A 14,666-nucleotide genomic window follows, 5' to 3' on the forward strand; every position below is an offset into this window, starting at 1 on the left:
GTTAAGAGCTCAGCTGCTAACCAAAAAGTCAGCAGTTCAAATCTACCATCCACTCCTTGGAAACCCTGTGGGGCAGTTCTACTCTGTCCTACAGGGTCACTGTGAGTCAGAACCGACTCGATGGCACTTAACAACAACAACAAACTGGCTGAAGGAGGAAGTAAAGGGAGCAGCATGGGCGACAAGGTTAGAGATGGGATGAGCACCCATCCTGTTTGCCCAGGACAATCCCAGTTAACCCCTGTTGTCCTGACATCACCATTGATAGGCTCCCCTTCCACTGAAGTACCTGGGTCTGAATGATAGAGTATTTTGTCACCCTATCAGGGAGGTGACAGAGGAACGGGACAGATCTGCAGGGCTTTGGTAGACTAGGGAGGTGGGAGTCATGGAAGGGTGTTGAGCAGGGGAGGGACCAGACTGTCAGGAGCAATGGTGGAGGCAGGAAAGCCAGTGAAGAGGCTCTTGAGATAGTCCTGGGGAGCACTGGGGCCCTGGACCAGGGATTTGGGGTAACAGCCTGTTTCCTGCTGGAGTGATTAGGAGGCTCCTTGGGCACGGCACTCTGCGGTTTGCTGAGTGCCCCCACGTGCTACAGGGCCCACAGGGACCTGGTCTGCCTCTGGGTGAGGACAGGGGAAGGACCTTGTGAGGGTCTCGGCCAGGATTCAAACTCAGGCCCGTCTGACCTGGCGCCCCCCACCTCTGTTCCACCTGTGTGGAGTTCCGTCCTGACAGCCCCTGATCAGGGAGATGCGTTTATCCCATTCCCAGGACATGTACAGGGCCCATGAAACACGTTTTAGACATTTAAAATAGTCTTTATAAAGGGAATATGTACACATTAAAAGGTTTAAATAGAAAAAAAGATATTAATGGAAAAGTGAGTCCCACTCCCATGCCCCTGCCACCGTGTCACCTCCTGAGAGGCAGCCATGACACGTGGTTTGTGTACCCTGCCAAAAGTAAAACCAAAAACCCACTGCCGTCGAGTTGGAGTAGTCCATGCACAATGTCTGACTTAACAGAAGACAACTATAGGATTCTCTTATCTGCTTCTGTAGTTAATCTGGTGTTTGGTTAAAGCATATGAAGAAAACCTGGCTTCACACAGATATGTAGTTAAGAGGGCAAGACCTCTCAGATCCCCTAAGAGGGCCTTAAAAAAAAACAAACCAAACCCAGTGCCATCGAGTCAATTCCAACTCATAGCGACCCTATAGGACAGAGTAGAACTACCCCATAGAGTTTCCAAGGAGCGCCTGGTGGATTCAAACTGCTGACCCTTTGGTTAGCAGCCTTGGCACTTAACCACTACGCCACCAGGGTTTCTTAGGGGCCCCCTAGGAGTCATCAAAGCAACCTTGAGAACCGCTGGTATATGTAAAACATGAAGGCCGGCGTTCTACGGCGCTGACACTCAGAAGCCAGACTGCCTGGATTTAAATCTGAGCTGCGTGGGCCAGTCACCTAACCTCTCTGAGCCTCAGTTTCCTCATTTGTAAAATGGAGCAATAAAAATAATAGAGATGGATGAATGACTTGGCCCACGTGGAGTGATCAGAGCAGTGCTTGGCACATAGCGAACGTTCAGTAAATACCGACTTCATCACTCATCTGTCAGCCTGTTGAACTATGGTTGCTTGGATGTTGCCGTGATGCTGGAAGCAACGCCACTGGTATTTCAAATACCAGCAGGGTCATCCATCGTGAACAAGTTTCAGTAGAGCTTACAGACTAAGATAGACTAGGAAGAAAGTCCTGGAGACCTATTTCTGAAAATAAGCCAATGAAAACTGTATGGATCACGACAGAATACAGTTCGATACAGAGCTGGCAGATGAGCCCCCTGGGCTGGAAGGCACTCAAAGCACATAGTGGCTGCAACAACGGACTCAAGCATACCAGCGATCATGAAGATGGCACAGGACTGGGCAACATTTTGTTCTGTTGTGAGTAGGGTCATCGTGAGTTGGAGCCGACTTGATGGCAGCTAACAACAGCAACAAAATACTGACTGTTGTGATTATTAGCTCAGTGCTTGGCACTCGTGTTGTGTGCTATGGAGTTGATTCTGACTCATAGCGACCCTATAGGACAAAGTAGAACTGCCCCACAGGGTTTCCAAGGAGCGGCTGGTGGATTCGAACTGCTGACCTTTTGGTTAGCACCTGAGCTCTTAACCACTCTGCCACCAGGGCTCCAGTCCATGCATAAAAAAAAACAAAAACCAATTGTCATCGAGTCAATTCCAACTCATAATGACCCTATAGGACAGAGTAGAACTGCCCCATAGAGTTTCCAAGGAGCGCCTGGCGGATTTGAACTGCTGACCCTTTCCAGTCCATGCATAGTCAAGTGCAAATGTGTATCCCCCTCATTTTGTGCCGTTGGGTAGCCTACCATATGTACTGGTCTTCTCCTTGCTTTATTCACTTATTTTATCTTTGAGACACACTTCCTTATCAGTACGAGGAGCCCTTCCCTATTGTTTTTACCATCATGTAGTATTCCATTGTGTACTGCTCCGTGCTGTATGGGCCCCTTGAGGGGACACTTGGCTTGTTTCCGATCTGCTGCTCTTACAGACAATGCCGGGATGAATGGCTTTGGGTAGACGCCGCCGTGTCTTTGCCCACGTGTGCAAGTATAGTTGTAGGAGAGTCTTGAAAGTGGAATCACCGAGTCCAAGAAAATGAGCTAAGACATTCCTGGATGGCGCCATGAGCCACTACAAAGGGCCTGCCGCCAACAAGAGAGGAGCGAGGGTGTGACTCAGTGTCTGGGGGGACCTCTGTAGTCAGTCAGGCGCACGGCACAGGCCATTGCATCGTGCCTTCCCCTCCCCCTGTCAGCAGGGGCACCACCTGTCTGTCCAGCGTGGTGCTGGAGGAGAGCGGAGAGGTGACATGTTCACTGGCTCCAGGCTGGGTAGGGTCAGAAGCAGGGCTCTAGGGGCATAAGCTTCTCAGTCAGCTTGCCCAGCTCACGAGTGGGCCTCTTGCATTAACTGAGCACCTACTGTGTGCCGTATCCTTGGGTGCAGAGGCCGGTGGGCAGGGTAGACATTTCAGGAGAGAATGGACTTCCTTCAGAGTGAGAGGGCAGTGCAGAAGACAGATAGGGACCCCTTCTGGTCATCGTTGGAGGAAACATCGGAGAAGGCTTCCCGGAGCCTCAGAGCTTAGTGGGGGAGCACCTGGCCACTAGGGAGGGTGCAGAGGTGTGGGGGGGAGCTGCTTCTCCCACTCTGCTCATTCATGGAGAGGCCCCGGGCTCCCTGCCCACCATGTCCTGGGGCACATCGAAGGCCAGGGGCTGCAAGCTAAATGGGGACCTGCTGTTGTTCTGAGGCTGCTGCAGCCTCCAGATCCACGTGCTTGGCAGGGTCACAGTGGGATGTGCTTGGCTGACAGCCAGGTTCACAGGGTGTCCCCTACCCCAGGGCTCCAGGCCACCTGGCCGTAGCAGAAGGCTAGAGAGAGCTCTCTTTTTAAAGGCTTTATTTTATTTTTATATCAGTTTCCGTGTGGCATAGAGAGAGCACTGCTGGCTTTGGAGTCAGGCAGGCCTGGGTTTGAGGCAGCAGTTTTGCTGCCTACTGGCTGTGTGACCCTGGGCAAGCTGAGACTCTCAGCGTCAGTTTTCCTCATCTATAAAATGGGATAAATAACCTATACTCTTTGGATCAGCTGAGATACACTGAAAAGGCCTTAGCAAGCTGGCAGTAGCTGGCTGTTCTTGTTGTTATCGCCAACAATATCCTGAGCATGCAGCATCCTACCCTTCCAGGTGGACCCACAGGTGTTGCTGTGACCAGCAAGGAAAATTCAGAGAGCTGCCCCTTCTTAAGACTCGTTAAAACCGGTTGCTATCAAGTCAATTCCGACTCATGACAACTCCATTTGTGTCAGAGTACAACTGTGTACCACAGGCCTTTCAATGGCTGATTTTTTTGAAAGTAAATCACCCGGCCTTTCTTCTGAGGTGCCTCTGGGTGGACTCAAACCTCCAACCTTCTGGTTAATAGTTGAGCATGTTAATCGTTTGTACCACCCAGGTGCTCTTTTAAGGCTCATTATTGGGAGTGTTTCGTGGATTGGCCCAAAGTGATGCTCGCATTTGTTGTTCATTCCACCTGAGCTCTTTCATTCATTCAACAGATGGTTATTGAGCCCCTATTATGTGCCAGGTGCCATCCTAGGTGCTGAGAACACACCTATGAACAAAAATCTTGCTTGAATGTCTCAACTCAGTGGGTTTGGTTTGGGTTCAGGTGCTGAAGAAGGGTTTGCTGAGGCCATACAGTACTCATTTTACAGATGAGGAAGCTGAAGCTTAGGGGTTACTTGGTTTGCTCCAGGCCAGGCTGGGTTGAATTCAAATTTGCCTGACTCAGGAGTCTGAATCCATCCCGTTCTTGACTTCTCAGTGACCCTGTGACATGTCCCTGAGACAGATGGGGACTCCAGGGCTTGGAGAGGTAGAGTGGCTTGTACAAATTCAGCGCCTCAGTCAGGATCTGAACTCAGCCTATTGGACTGCAGGCCACGTCTGTCTCCCCCTGCCCTGGTCTGCACGCCCCAGCCCGCACTGACTGATTCTCCTTCTGTTTGCTTAAAGGCGCAACGTGCTGAGTCTGTCCTCTGGAATCGACCGCCCTGGGGCTCTGAAGTGGGACCTCGCTCTCTGCCTCCTCCTTGTCTGGCTGGTCTGTTTCTTCTGCATCTGGAAGGGCGTCAAGTCCACGGGGAAAGTAAGTCGTGCTTCTGTCCCTCCCCTGCCCTCAGCAGGGAGCCTCCAGGAGGGAGTTGGCCAGTGGTGTGCTGAGAACCAGTCCTCCGAAAAATAAAAGAGCCCTGGCTTATAGAACTTGCCCATTTCATGGTGTAAATTACTCCCATCATGTCTCATTTCGAGTTATTAATGGCTTCACAACCAGCTTGCACAATCCCTGAAAATTTAGCAGTCCACTCTTGAGCCATGCCAGCAGCTCCAGTACACCACAGGTTTCGCACACGTCAAGGTGCTGGCAGTCAAGGCAGGTGTTAGCAGAAAAGCAGAGTAGTTGTAACTAGTAAGTTAGCTGGTAACAAGGTTAGCCAGCAGCTGTGTTGCTAATTCTGAGCTACTAGCAGACATGGGGACTCTTGCTTCGCAAAGTGTGTGGTGACCAGCAGCTCCAGCATCACGGGGGAGCTTGTCAGAAATGCAGACCCAGGGACCCACCCCCAACCTACAGAGTCAGGATCTGCCCTTTAACTCGGTCCCCAGATAGTTTGAATGCACACTGTGGTTTAAGAAGAACCAACTTAGATATTTGCTGCTCATTCAAGGTGCACTGAGTTATCTTTTAACTAACATTTTATCTGGTAACTACTGGTATTAGCTGATAATGAAATCATTAGCTAATAAACAAGATGTTAGCGGTTAGCCAAGGTATCGGCTATAACAGATATCTGCTGCTGGTGAATATATTACATAGCCTATGGTGTTAGCTATTAACGAATGTGGTAACTGATAATCAAAATGTTAGTTTGTAATTAAGGTTTTAAGGGCCCTGCATGGCACGAACAGTTTGCCTCGGTTTCTAACTAAAAGGTTGACTTTGGGGTGGTTCAAATCCACCCAGTGGAACAGTGGAAGAAAGACCTGGCAATCTACTTCCGTAAGAATGTTATTAGCTGCCGTTGAGTTTGCCCCTGACTCTTTGTGACTCTGTGTGTCAGAGCACAACTGCTCCATAGTCTTTTCTTGGCTGTAGTCTTTACGGAATTTTTGTGGAACCATTTTCGTCACCCAGGCTCCTTTCCATAAGATACAGCCGTCGAAAACCTAATGAATGGAGTATAGGTCTACTCTGACACATGGTGTCGCCTGAGTTGGAGTCAACTCGATGACGTCTTTTTTTTTTTTTTTTTCTGGCCCTAGAGCCCATGCACAGAACGACGGGCTTGCAGCAATGGGGTGAAGTTGGGACAACTGGTTTGGCTTTTTTTCTTTTTTTAACTAAGGTTTTAGGTCTAATTGGTGTATTGGCAACAGTGAAAATGTTACCTGTTAACAATGGTGCTCGTGAGAGTGGAGCAGATCTGATAACCTAGCTACTGGCTGATAGGGTGGTGCTTTTGATGCCAAAGGCCAGGTGTGAGTCCTAACCCAAGGTATAACCCATAGCAAGGTGTCGGTCATCTGCCTTTAGAGTCACCATTCTCAGAAATAGTTGCATCTTGATAGGGGGAAAATCTCTTTAAGATCAAAAAGTCTTGAAGGGTCGAAAGAATATCTGAAGGTGGCATTGCAGCCACGGTGATAGGCATTGGAGAAAGGGTCTTTGCTGCCCCAGCCCCGTAGTTGAATCTAGAATCAAGGTGTGTACCGTGCCCTGGATGAAAAGCCACCTCAGCGGTGAAATCCTTGATCTGAGCAGACCCAAGCACTTTGCAAGAGCTGTGCCCCTGGGGTTGCAGGGTGAAATGGGAATGTCCTGGACAGTGGGTCCTGTACCACCCACCCCTCTGCCTGCCTTCAGGCGGAGCAACAGTGTGATCCTAAAGCCCGTCTGGAAAGGGAGCAGGCCAAGCCTCAGAAACCTCGGCATGCACCCAAAGAGGCTCCAGATAACACTGTCCCTGATCCTGGGACAGGCAGGAAGAGGGGAAGCACAGGTTGTTCCCACACTGTCTGTTACCCCATTTCCTCCTTAGTCTTAGGAGAAAACCATGAATGTTCTTACTTTTCTTTGAAGGATGAGTAAACTGAGGCTCAGAGAGGTTAAGTAGTCACAAATCTGCCCAAGGTCACTCCCTCATCTCTGAGATCAGTTTCTTCATCTGTAAAGTGGGTTGTAGTGGGGGTTAGGGTGAGGCGTTTTAAGTACCTAGCACAATGCTTGCAGCAGACAGTTCAGCAAACGCTAATTCCCTTCTTCACTCCGCCTCGGTTTCCCCACATAGAAGTGCATCTGTTGGGAAGTTTCCGCGGAGCACCGGGCCTGGAGACATAATCATTTACTTCTTCGCTAATGGCTTTTGAGCCTCTACTATGTGCCAGGTACTGTTCTAGGAATAGGGTCAGGGGTGTGCAGGGACCAACAAAACAGACAGAATTCCCTGTCCTCAGAAGCCGACGGACAGCCTGGAGGGAAGAGTCAGATTGTGACTAGCTCATGTATTTGCTGTATTTGAACAAACACTTACCTAGCGCTTATTGTGTGCCAGACACTGTGCAGAGAGCTTTCGACTCATTAAGTCATTTTATCCTCACAACAGCTTGAAGAGGTAGGCACTATTACTACCTCCAGTTTCTAGATGAGGAAACCGAGACCCAGGGAGTTGAGGTCACCTGCCTGATGTCACAGGGCTGGCAGGTGGCAGGGGTAGGGTTTGAATTCAGGAGTCAGATGGTGACAAACCAAACCAAAAAACCCACTGCCATCAAGTCAATTCCAACTCATAGCAGCCCTAGAGGACAGAGTGGAAGTGCCTTGTAGGGCTTCCAAGGAGTACCTGGTGGATTCGAACTGCTGACCTTTTGGTTAGCAGCTGTAGCTCTTAACCACCGCGCCACCAGGGCTTCCAAAAGCTATGGAAATGAATAAAGTGGTGAAGGCGGTCAGGGAGGGTTGGGTGCATTTCGGATAGGGTGGCCAGGGAAGGCCCTTGGAGGAGGTGACTTTGGGGCAAAGATCTGAAGGAAACGAGGAGTGAGCCAGGCAGATATCTGGAGGAAAAAATTCTAGATAAAGGGGACGGAAAGTGCAGAGGCCCTGCGGTGTATCTGACCAAGACCCTTGGGGAGCCCCCAGTGTGATGGAGGAGCTGATGTGTCCTGGGAACAGTTGGTGACATTTGAGACAAAATGGAGTGAATGGAAGGATAGGAATCAAAGCTGAAAGCATGGGGGGCCCGCCCACGACTGAGGTGCAGCACAGACGTGACTTACCGGAGGTTCTCCCACCCACCCCTAGCGATGCCCTCCTCCTTGGGGCAGGCGTGGTTCCCAGAACAATTGCAGGGCCTTAGAGAAGCCAAGACAAACAGTGAGGGCTCTGCAGACTTCCTTGCTCTCCGTGCCTAAGAGGCCTCCCGCCTGCCTGCCTGCCCACCGCTGGCTGTGGCTTCTAGCCCTGGCGGCAGCCCGGGCCACAGGCAGCAGGAAAGCCTCATCCTGGCCGTGGCCCCACTGCCAGGCTGACACTGGTCCAGACTGCATCCCACAGGAGGTGGATGGAGGGAGGGCCCAGCCAGGAGGCGCAAGACCCAAGTTTAACTCACTTTGCCTTTCTATCACTGTGTACCTCCCTCTAGGGAGTCTGAAACTTGGCCCCAGAATACGGTGTAGCTCAATTCATTCAAGAAATAATGATAATACCAGCAGCAAACTCTGTGCAGTGTGTTTGTGCCAGGCACTGTTCTGTAGCTCATTTAGTCCTCACATAGTTCTGGGGACAGTGCAATTGTTAGTCCTGTTTTATAGATGGAGGCACTGAAGGCCAGACAGGTTAATTAACTTGCCCGAGGTCACACAGCTTATGGGTGGCCAAGCTGGGATTTGAACCTAGGCAGCCAGCTCCCATGCTCTCCCCACTGTCTAATGGTCACCTGGCCTTGGCCCTCACCCCATACTGGCCAGAGGATGCAGGAGGGTGCGAGGCAGGCACAGACCTGCTCACAGAGCACGTGGTTGGGTAGGGCACAGAAGTCCTGACTCTCACCCAGGAAGTCCAGCCCTGGGGCCCCAAAGGGGAGTAAAGCCTCATAAGTGAGCAAACATTCCTGTGACTGGGGCCTCTTCACTGTCACCTTTGGGGCCACTCTGTGTCCCCTGGTTAGAAACAAAGAGGAATTCAGAGCCAGACAGACTTGGCTTTGGATTTCAGCTCTGTACCCTCACCCCACCCCACAAGCTGCATGACTGTGCAAGTCCCTTTCCCTCTCTGAGCCTCAGTTTCCCCTTGTGATGTCTCCCCCAGATCTCTCCCGGGTGGCCCCATCTCAGCCCCCTCCTGCCCAGGGCTCTGTCCCCAGAGGAAGCACAGGGGCAGTCTGGAGCCTGGTGCCCAGCCCCTGCCTGCCTCCCAGGCCAACCCTTTCCCCACTGTCCTTGTGGAATGGGGAGAAGTTGTCCTTGCAAGTTTCCAGGGCAATTGGGCCATAGGGCTTTTGGGCTGAGGGCTCTGAAGAGCCCTGGAGGTTCACCAGCAAGAGCGGAAAAATACCATGTCCTGTAGCAAGGCCTGCTGGGCCACCCGCCAGAGGCCCCCTGGCAGCGGCTGCCACCGCGTCTCCTGCCGGGATCCCGGGGGAGTCACAGAAAAGTTGAGAACATGCCTCTCAGGGGCTTGTCCGCGGAGTGCCAAATTCTGCAAAACAAGGGTAGCTTTCTGAAGAAGCGGCTGAGGTGGTGTGACCAGGTAGGGCTGCCAGCTCTGAATTTGGGGGAAGGACAACACACACGCATGCACACACACACACACACACGCCCGCGCACGCGCACACACACACACACACACAGCATGTGGGCTGTGCAGCCAGGCGGCCTGGATTGGAATCCCACCTCTGCCACCTGCCAGCCCTGTGACCTCAGGCAGATGATTTCACTTCTCTGGGCCTCAGTTTCCTTGTCTAGGAAATGGAGGTACTAATAGCCGCTACCTCTTGGAGGTGCTGCAAGGATGAAATGAGTTAATATGTGCAAGGCTTAAGTGCCGCATAAGTGTTTCTTCAATGTGTTAAATACATGAAAACAAGGAGCCGCCCGCATTCCTAGCTCCAGTCCTGTGTCCCTGACACGGAGCTGCTGGCTGCAGCCTGGGCTGCCCAGTCCATGGGGCCCCAGCTGGCTTTGAAGTGGCAGCCCTCTGGGGACCAGCGTGGGGACACTTTCAGCCACTATTGTTCACTAGCCGCCAGGCGTGGCTCAGCGTACAGGGCCCCAGGGGTGGACACTGGACACGGTCGCCTGTCTGCAGGAAGGGAGGGGCAGGCTGTGGGGCTGGGCTGGTGTTATTTCTTTCACCCTTTCTGGGGCTTCCTGGCCTGTCCCTGACCTCCACAACTGCCTTCCCATCCTAGGGAATTTGGGCGGGTGCCCTGCCTGGAGAAGAAGAAAGTAAGACTGGCTGGGGAAACTGAGGCCAGAGGGAGGAAAAATGTCCAGGGAGAGGCAGGGGTGGGAGCCCCCTCTTAGCCATATAGGATTGTCACAACTGTGGTAATGACTGAGGTTTCAGTGGCACTTTCTATGTGCCAGGTGGCAGGTGGGGTGAGCCCTGTCATTGCACAGACTAGGAAGCTGAGGCCAAGGCACACAGCTAGTGGGTGGCAGGTCCAGGTGGCCCCCAGCAGGCCCTCTCAACCATTGTACTCCTCCCCCAGAGCGACAGAGCCGGAGGGAACCTCAGCTCATCGGGCCAAGACCCCCACGTCACAATAACAACGCACCCAGGGAGGTGGCCATAACTTGCTCAAGGTCTTGCAGCCATCCAGCCACTGGGCTGTAATCGAGACCCAGGGCTCTCAACCTCTAGCACTTGGGGAGCTCGGCCTCCCTCGGGTCATTAGGAGGATTAAATAAACGGCCAGACACGAAAGGCTTTGAAAGAGTTGAGCGTTGTCATTGCTCTGTTGTTGCCATTGGGAGGCAGTGCCGAGTGGCCAGTTCTGCCACTTCCATGCTCTGTGACCCTGGGCAAGTGATGAACCCTCTCTGGGCCTACATATTCTCACCTACAAAATAAGGACAGTGATAAAACCTGCCTAAAAGGGTTAACGGCAGGATCAAGTGAACGTAGAAGTTACAGCACGCGGAATAGGACCAGGCACATAGTAAGTGTCCAGTAAATGCTGGCTGGTGTTTTGGGCTGAGGGCAGCAGGCCAGGCAGGACTTGAGAGCATCCTTCTTGCCCTTTTCCAAAGCCCCTTTCTGGTTGTTTCTATTTAAAGGGATCATGGCCTGAAAATTCTCCTCTGTGGGGGACTCCTATGTGAGACAGGTGAGGCTCGGGGCTCTCTCAGCACCTGTCAGCATGTGCTATGCCCCTGAGCTCCAAAAGTGCTGTGCAGGGGCAGGCAGAGGCCAGGGGCCTCAATGCAATGAGCATCTTCCTCCTGTTCTCTGGGTCTCAGTTTCCTCACCTGTAAAATGGACTTGTTGATTGTGCAGCAGCTCTGCCTGGTTCCCAGGTCCCCAAGGCCCTCAGAGGTAGCCAGGGACTCTGACAGCCAGTCTCAGCATTTCAGAATGCCAACACAAGCTTTCTGCATGTCCCCTCACTGGTAAAGTACAATACCTTGTGCCTGGGCTCCGGGCAAGGTGCTTAGCCCTCCATGAGCCCTAGGTTCAAGTCTTGCCCTCTATAGATGATCTGAGCTAGGCCTTGAGACCAGCTGAGTCTCGGGTCCTCCTCTGAGTTGAGCTGCTGGCATACCAACATTGGGGCCTTGTTGAGGACAAAGTGGGCTTGTGGCTGTCCATTCGGCCAGGCCCCTTTGAGCTTATCCCAGGCACAAAGACTGCCTGGACATGTCACATGTTAAATAAAAAGATGGCAGATGTGTCCGTATGCACTGAAGCCACAGGACAGTTTGGCCAGCCAGTGCTTTTCAGGACAGGAGAAGGGGAGTGAGGAGGGCAGGTAGGTCCCTTGGGGTGAAAAACCTTGGCCGGGTCATTTCTTGTCTCCACCTTGACCGTGACCATGGCTTGTCTGGACATGCATTGTGACCTAGGGAAGGGCTGGGACCTCCTGTGGGCCCAGGGCAGGTGGCATCTTCCCCACCCTGGCTGAGGAGCTTTGAGAGGCCTTGTTTGCTTTTTAGACGTCCCTGTGTGCTTCCTGCAGGCTTACAATGCTGGCAACGTGCCCATTTTCTCCAGCCCCTACCAAGCTCCAGGCGCTGCTTCAGGGGTGTTTTAAGCATCATTCCATTGCATCCTGACCTCACCATTTGATGAAGGGCTTCTGCTACTCTTACCCCCATTTTACACATGAGGAAACTGAGTCCCAGAGTGGTTAAGCGGCAGGCCCAATGTCCTATAGCAAGCGCAGGGTATTTTTCCACTGGGCCTGTGGTGAGTGTGGATTTGAACCCACACTTGTCTGATTCTTGCAGCCCTGGTGGTACAGTGGCTAAAGAGCACAGCTGCTAACCAAAAGGTCAACAGTCCGAATCCACCAGCCACTCCTTGGAAACCCTTTGGGGCAGTTCTACTCTGTCCTATAGGGTTGCTAGGAGTTGGAATTGACTCAACAGCAATGGGTTTGGTTTGGGGTTTGGTTTCTTCTGATTCTTAACCATGAGAGTCACACAGACAGTTGTGATATTAGCTAATATGTCCTAAAAGTGCTGTGTGGCAAACACTGAGCTAAGCCCTTTACATACACAGCTGAATTATGTGAACCAGCTGAATATGTTAATATGTGCATCGCTCAGGCACTCCAGGACAAAATGTTTGTTGTTGTGGGCCACCAAATTCATTCCAACTCATAGCGACCCTGTAAGACAGAGTAGAACTGCCCCATAGGATTTCCAAGGAGCGGCTGTCAGATTGGAACTGCCAGCCTTTTTGGTTAGCAGCCTGAGCTTTTAACCACTTCGCCACCAGGGCTCCCCAGGACATAATAACCAAACCTACTGCTGTCGAGTCAATTCCAACTCATAGCGACCCTATAGGACAGAATAGAACTACCCCATAGAGTTTCCAAGGAGCGCCTGGTGGATTTGAACTGCTGACCTTTTGGTTAGCAGCCATAGCACTTAAACACTGTGCCACCAGGGTTTCCCAGGACATAATAGGTGCTGATAAATATTTATGAGGTTTTTTCATTTACTCTCTAAATCAGTGAGGTAGGTACTTGCATTATACCCAAGTTACAGGTGAGGAAACAGGCCCACCCAGGTGCAGTGAGGTTTGGACACAGGGAACCTAGCTGTAGAACCCACGCTCTTGACCTGCATACTCCTGCTCTCAAGCCAAGCACAGCCGGCGATGCCCAAGGCCGGCCTGAACCTCCCCTGTCTCCCTGCAGGTCGTCTACATCACAGCCACCTTCCCCTTCATCATGCTCCTGGTGCTGCTGGTCCGTGGACTCACACTGCCTGGGGCCGGCGCAGGCATCAAGTTCTATCTGTACCCTGACATCTCCCGCCTCAAGGACCCCCAGGTACTGTGGGTGGGCCCCGTACCTGTCGTCTCTCCCACCCAGGGTCAGGCCAACGCAGACACTAAGGGGACAGCTGGTGGCTTGCTCTCGCCTTCTTGGATGCACAGACCTAGCCAGGCCATCACCCTGGTATTTTTCCACTGGGCCTGTGGTGGGCGCGGTTGTTTCCAGTATCCCCAGGCCTTTCCAGGGGGGTGTGTATCTTTTAATGTTGACAATCCTGTGGCTGGCCAATTATAGTGTCTGCCTCAGGCCCTGTGCCAGGTAAGGGAGAGCTTGCCTCCTCTCAGCCCGGTCCTCTGTCCACAGCGGCCTGAGAAGGCTGAGGTGAGGAGGCGAGGAGGTGGGATAGCTGAGCCGGGGAGAGGCACTGGCTTCCTCGGCTGGGAGTGGAAATCACGGTCAGTGACCGCTTGGGAGTTTGAGGGGCAGATACTTGAGGTGCCCCTGCTGGTGTTCTGCCACATGACCTTGGGGAGTTGGAAAAAGCTCTGGGAGATTGTATTGGCCCGTTAGAGGACCTTTTTCCCCCAGGCTGCTCGGGCTCCTCCTCAGCCTTTGGGTTGCCTCCCAAGGGCCTGCTCCTATTCAGGGGTCCTTCCCACCATCCTCCCTGTGCAAGAGGTGGGTGGGCTGGTGGGTGGCCAGCATCAAAAGATAGCTGGGAAGGCAGCTTTGTGGCAATCAGGAGCTATTTGGTGAAGGTTCTGGAGAACAGCTTTGTCTGCATAATCCATTAGAGAATTCCTCTCTATTCCATCTTGAAGATCCCCAATAATAACAATAATAATAGCAGCCTTGATGTCTGAGCTTACCATGGCTCTGGGCTAAGTCCTCTCTGAACCTGCAGAATAGCTGTGTGGGGTAGCGCAGTGGAGCCCATTCTACAGATGTGAAAACTGAGGCTCAGGGAGTGATATTTTCTTGCCCAGGATCATTCCAGGGTTGGAATCCAGATCCACCTGCTTCAAAAGCCTGGCCTCAGCCTTGATGCTAGGTGACTGGGGGATTTCTTTGATTTCTGAGGTTCTTTGCAGCTCAGAATTGCCTTAGAAAGGCCTCTTGGATTCCAACATAAAGGTTTCATTCGCCATGGAGAAGCTAACAGGCTCCTTTTTCTTTGGCTCTGGGGCAGGGGTACAGAGAGTGGCCCATCGTGAGATCCGGTCCTCGGGCCATTCACTGCCAGATTGGCCAAGAACCCACGCTGCCACCTTCATGAAGCTGCCTGTAACGACCCTTCTTTCTCCCCTCCCACCCCACCCTTGCCCCGCCTAGGTGTGGATTGATGCTGGGACCCAAATATTCTTCTCCTATGCTATCTGCCTGGGGGCCATGACCTCGCTGGGAAGCTACAACAAGTACAAGTACAACTCGTACAGGCAAGTGTCGGCCCGGCGGGCCTGCTGCCCCTTAGAGATGATGATGATGATGATGTTTAACGAAAAAGAAAGAAGTAGGGAGCGTGGCTTCCATGTGTTGTGAATTAACTTGCTC

The 14,666-nt window shown here is 52.2% G+C and overlaps 1 protein-coding gene across 4 annotated transcripts in view; it reads left to right on the top strand.

Moving 5' to 3' along the window:
- The window catches only part of SLC6A6 (solute carrier family 6 member 6), a 93,731-nt gene that overhangs the window by 58,152 nt on the left and 20,913 nt on the right, over positions 1-14,666 (top strand). For all 4 annotated transcript variants that reach the window (XM_023547868.2, XM_023547869.2, XM_023547871.2 and 1 more), the window contains 3 exons: positions 4,624-4,756; positions 13,035-13,169; positions 14,448-14,551. In XM_023547868.2, coding sequence (XP_023403636.1) covers positions 4,624-4,756; positions 13,035-13,169; positions 14,448-14,551 — 372 coding nt within the window. The remainder of the gene's footprint in view (positions 1-4,623; positions 4,757-13,034; positions 13,170-14,447; positions 14,552-14,666) is intronic.

Source organism: Loxodonta africana, chromosome 22, assembly GCF_030014295.1.
Source record: "Loxodonta africana isolate mLoxAfr1 chromosome 22, mLoxAfr1.hap2, whole genome shotgun sequence".
Classification (NCBI taxonomy): Eukaryota; Metazoa; Chordata; class Mammalia; order Proboscidea; family Elephantidae; genus Loxodonta; species Loxodonta africana.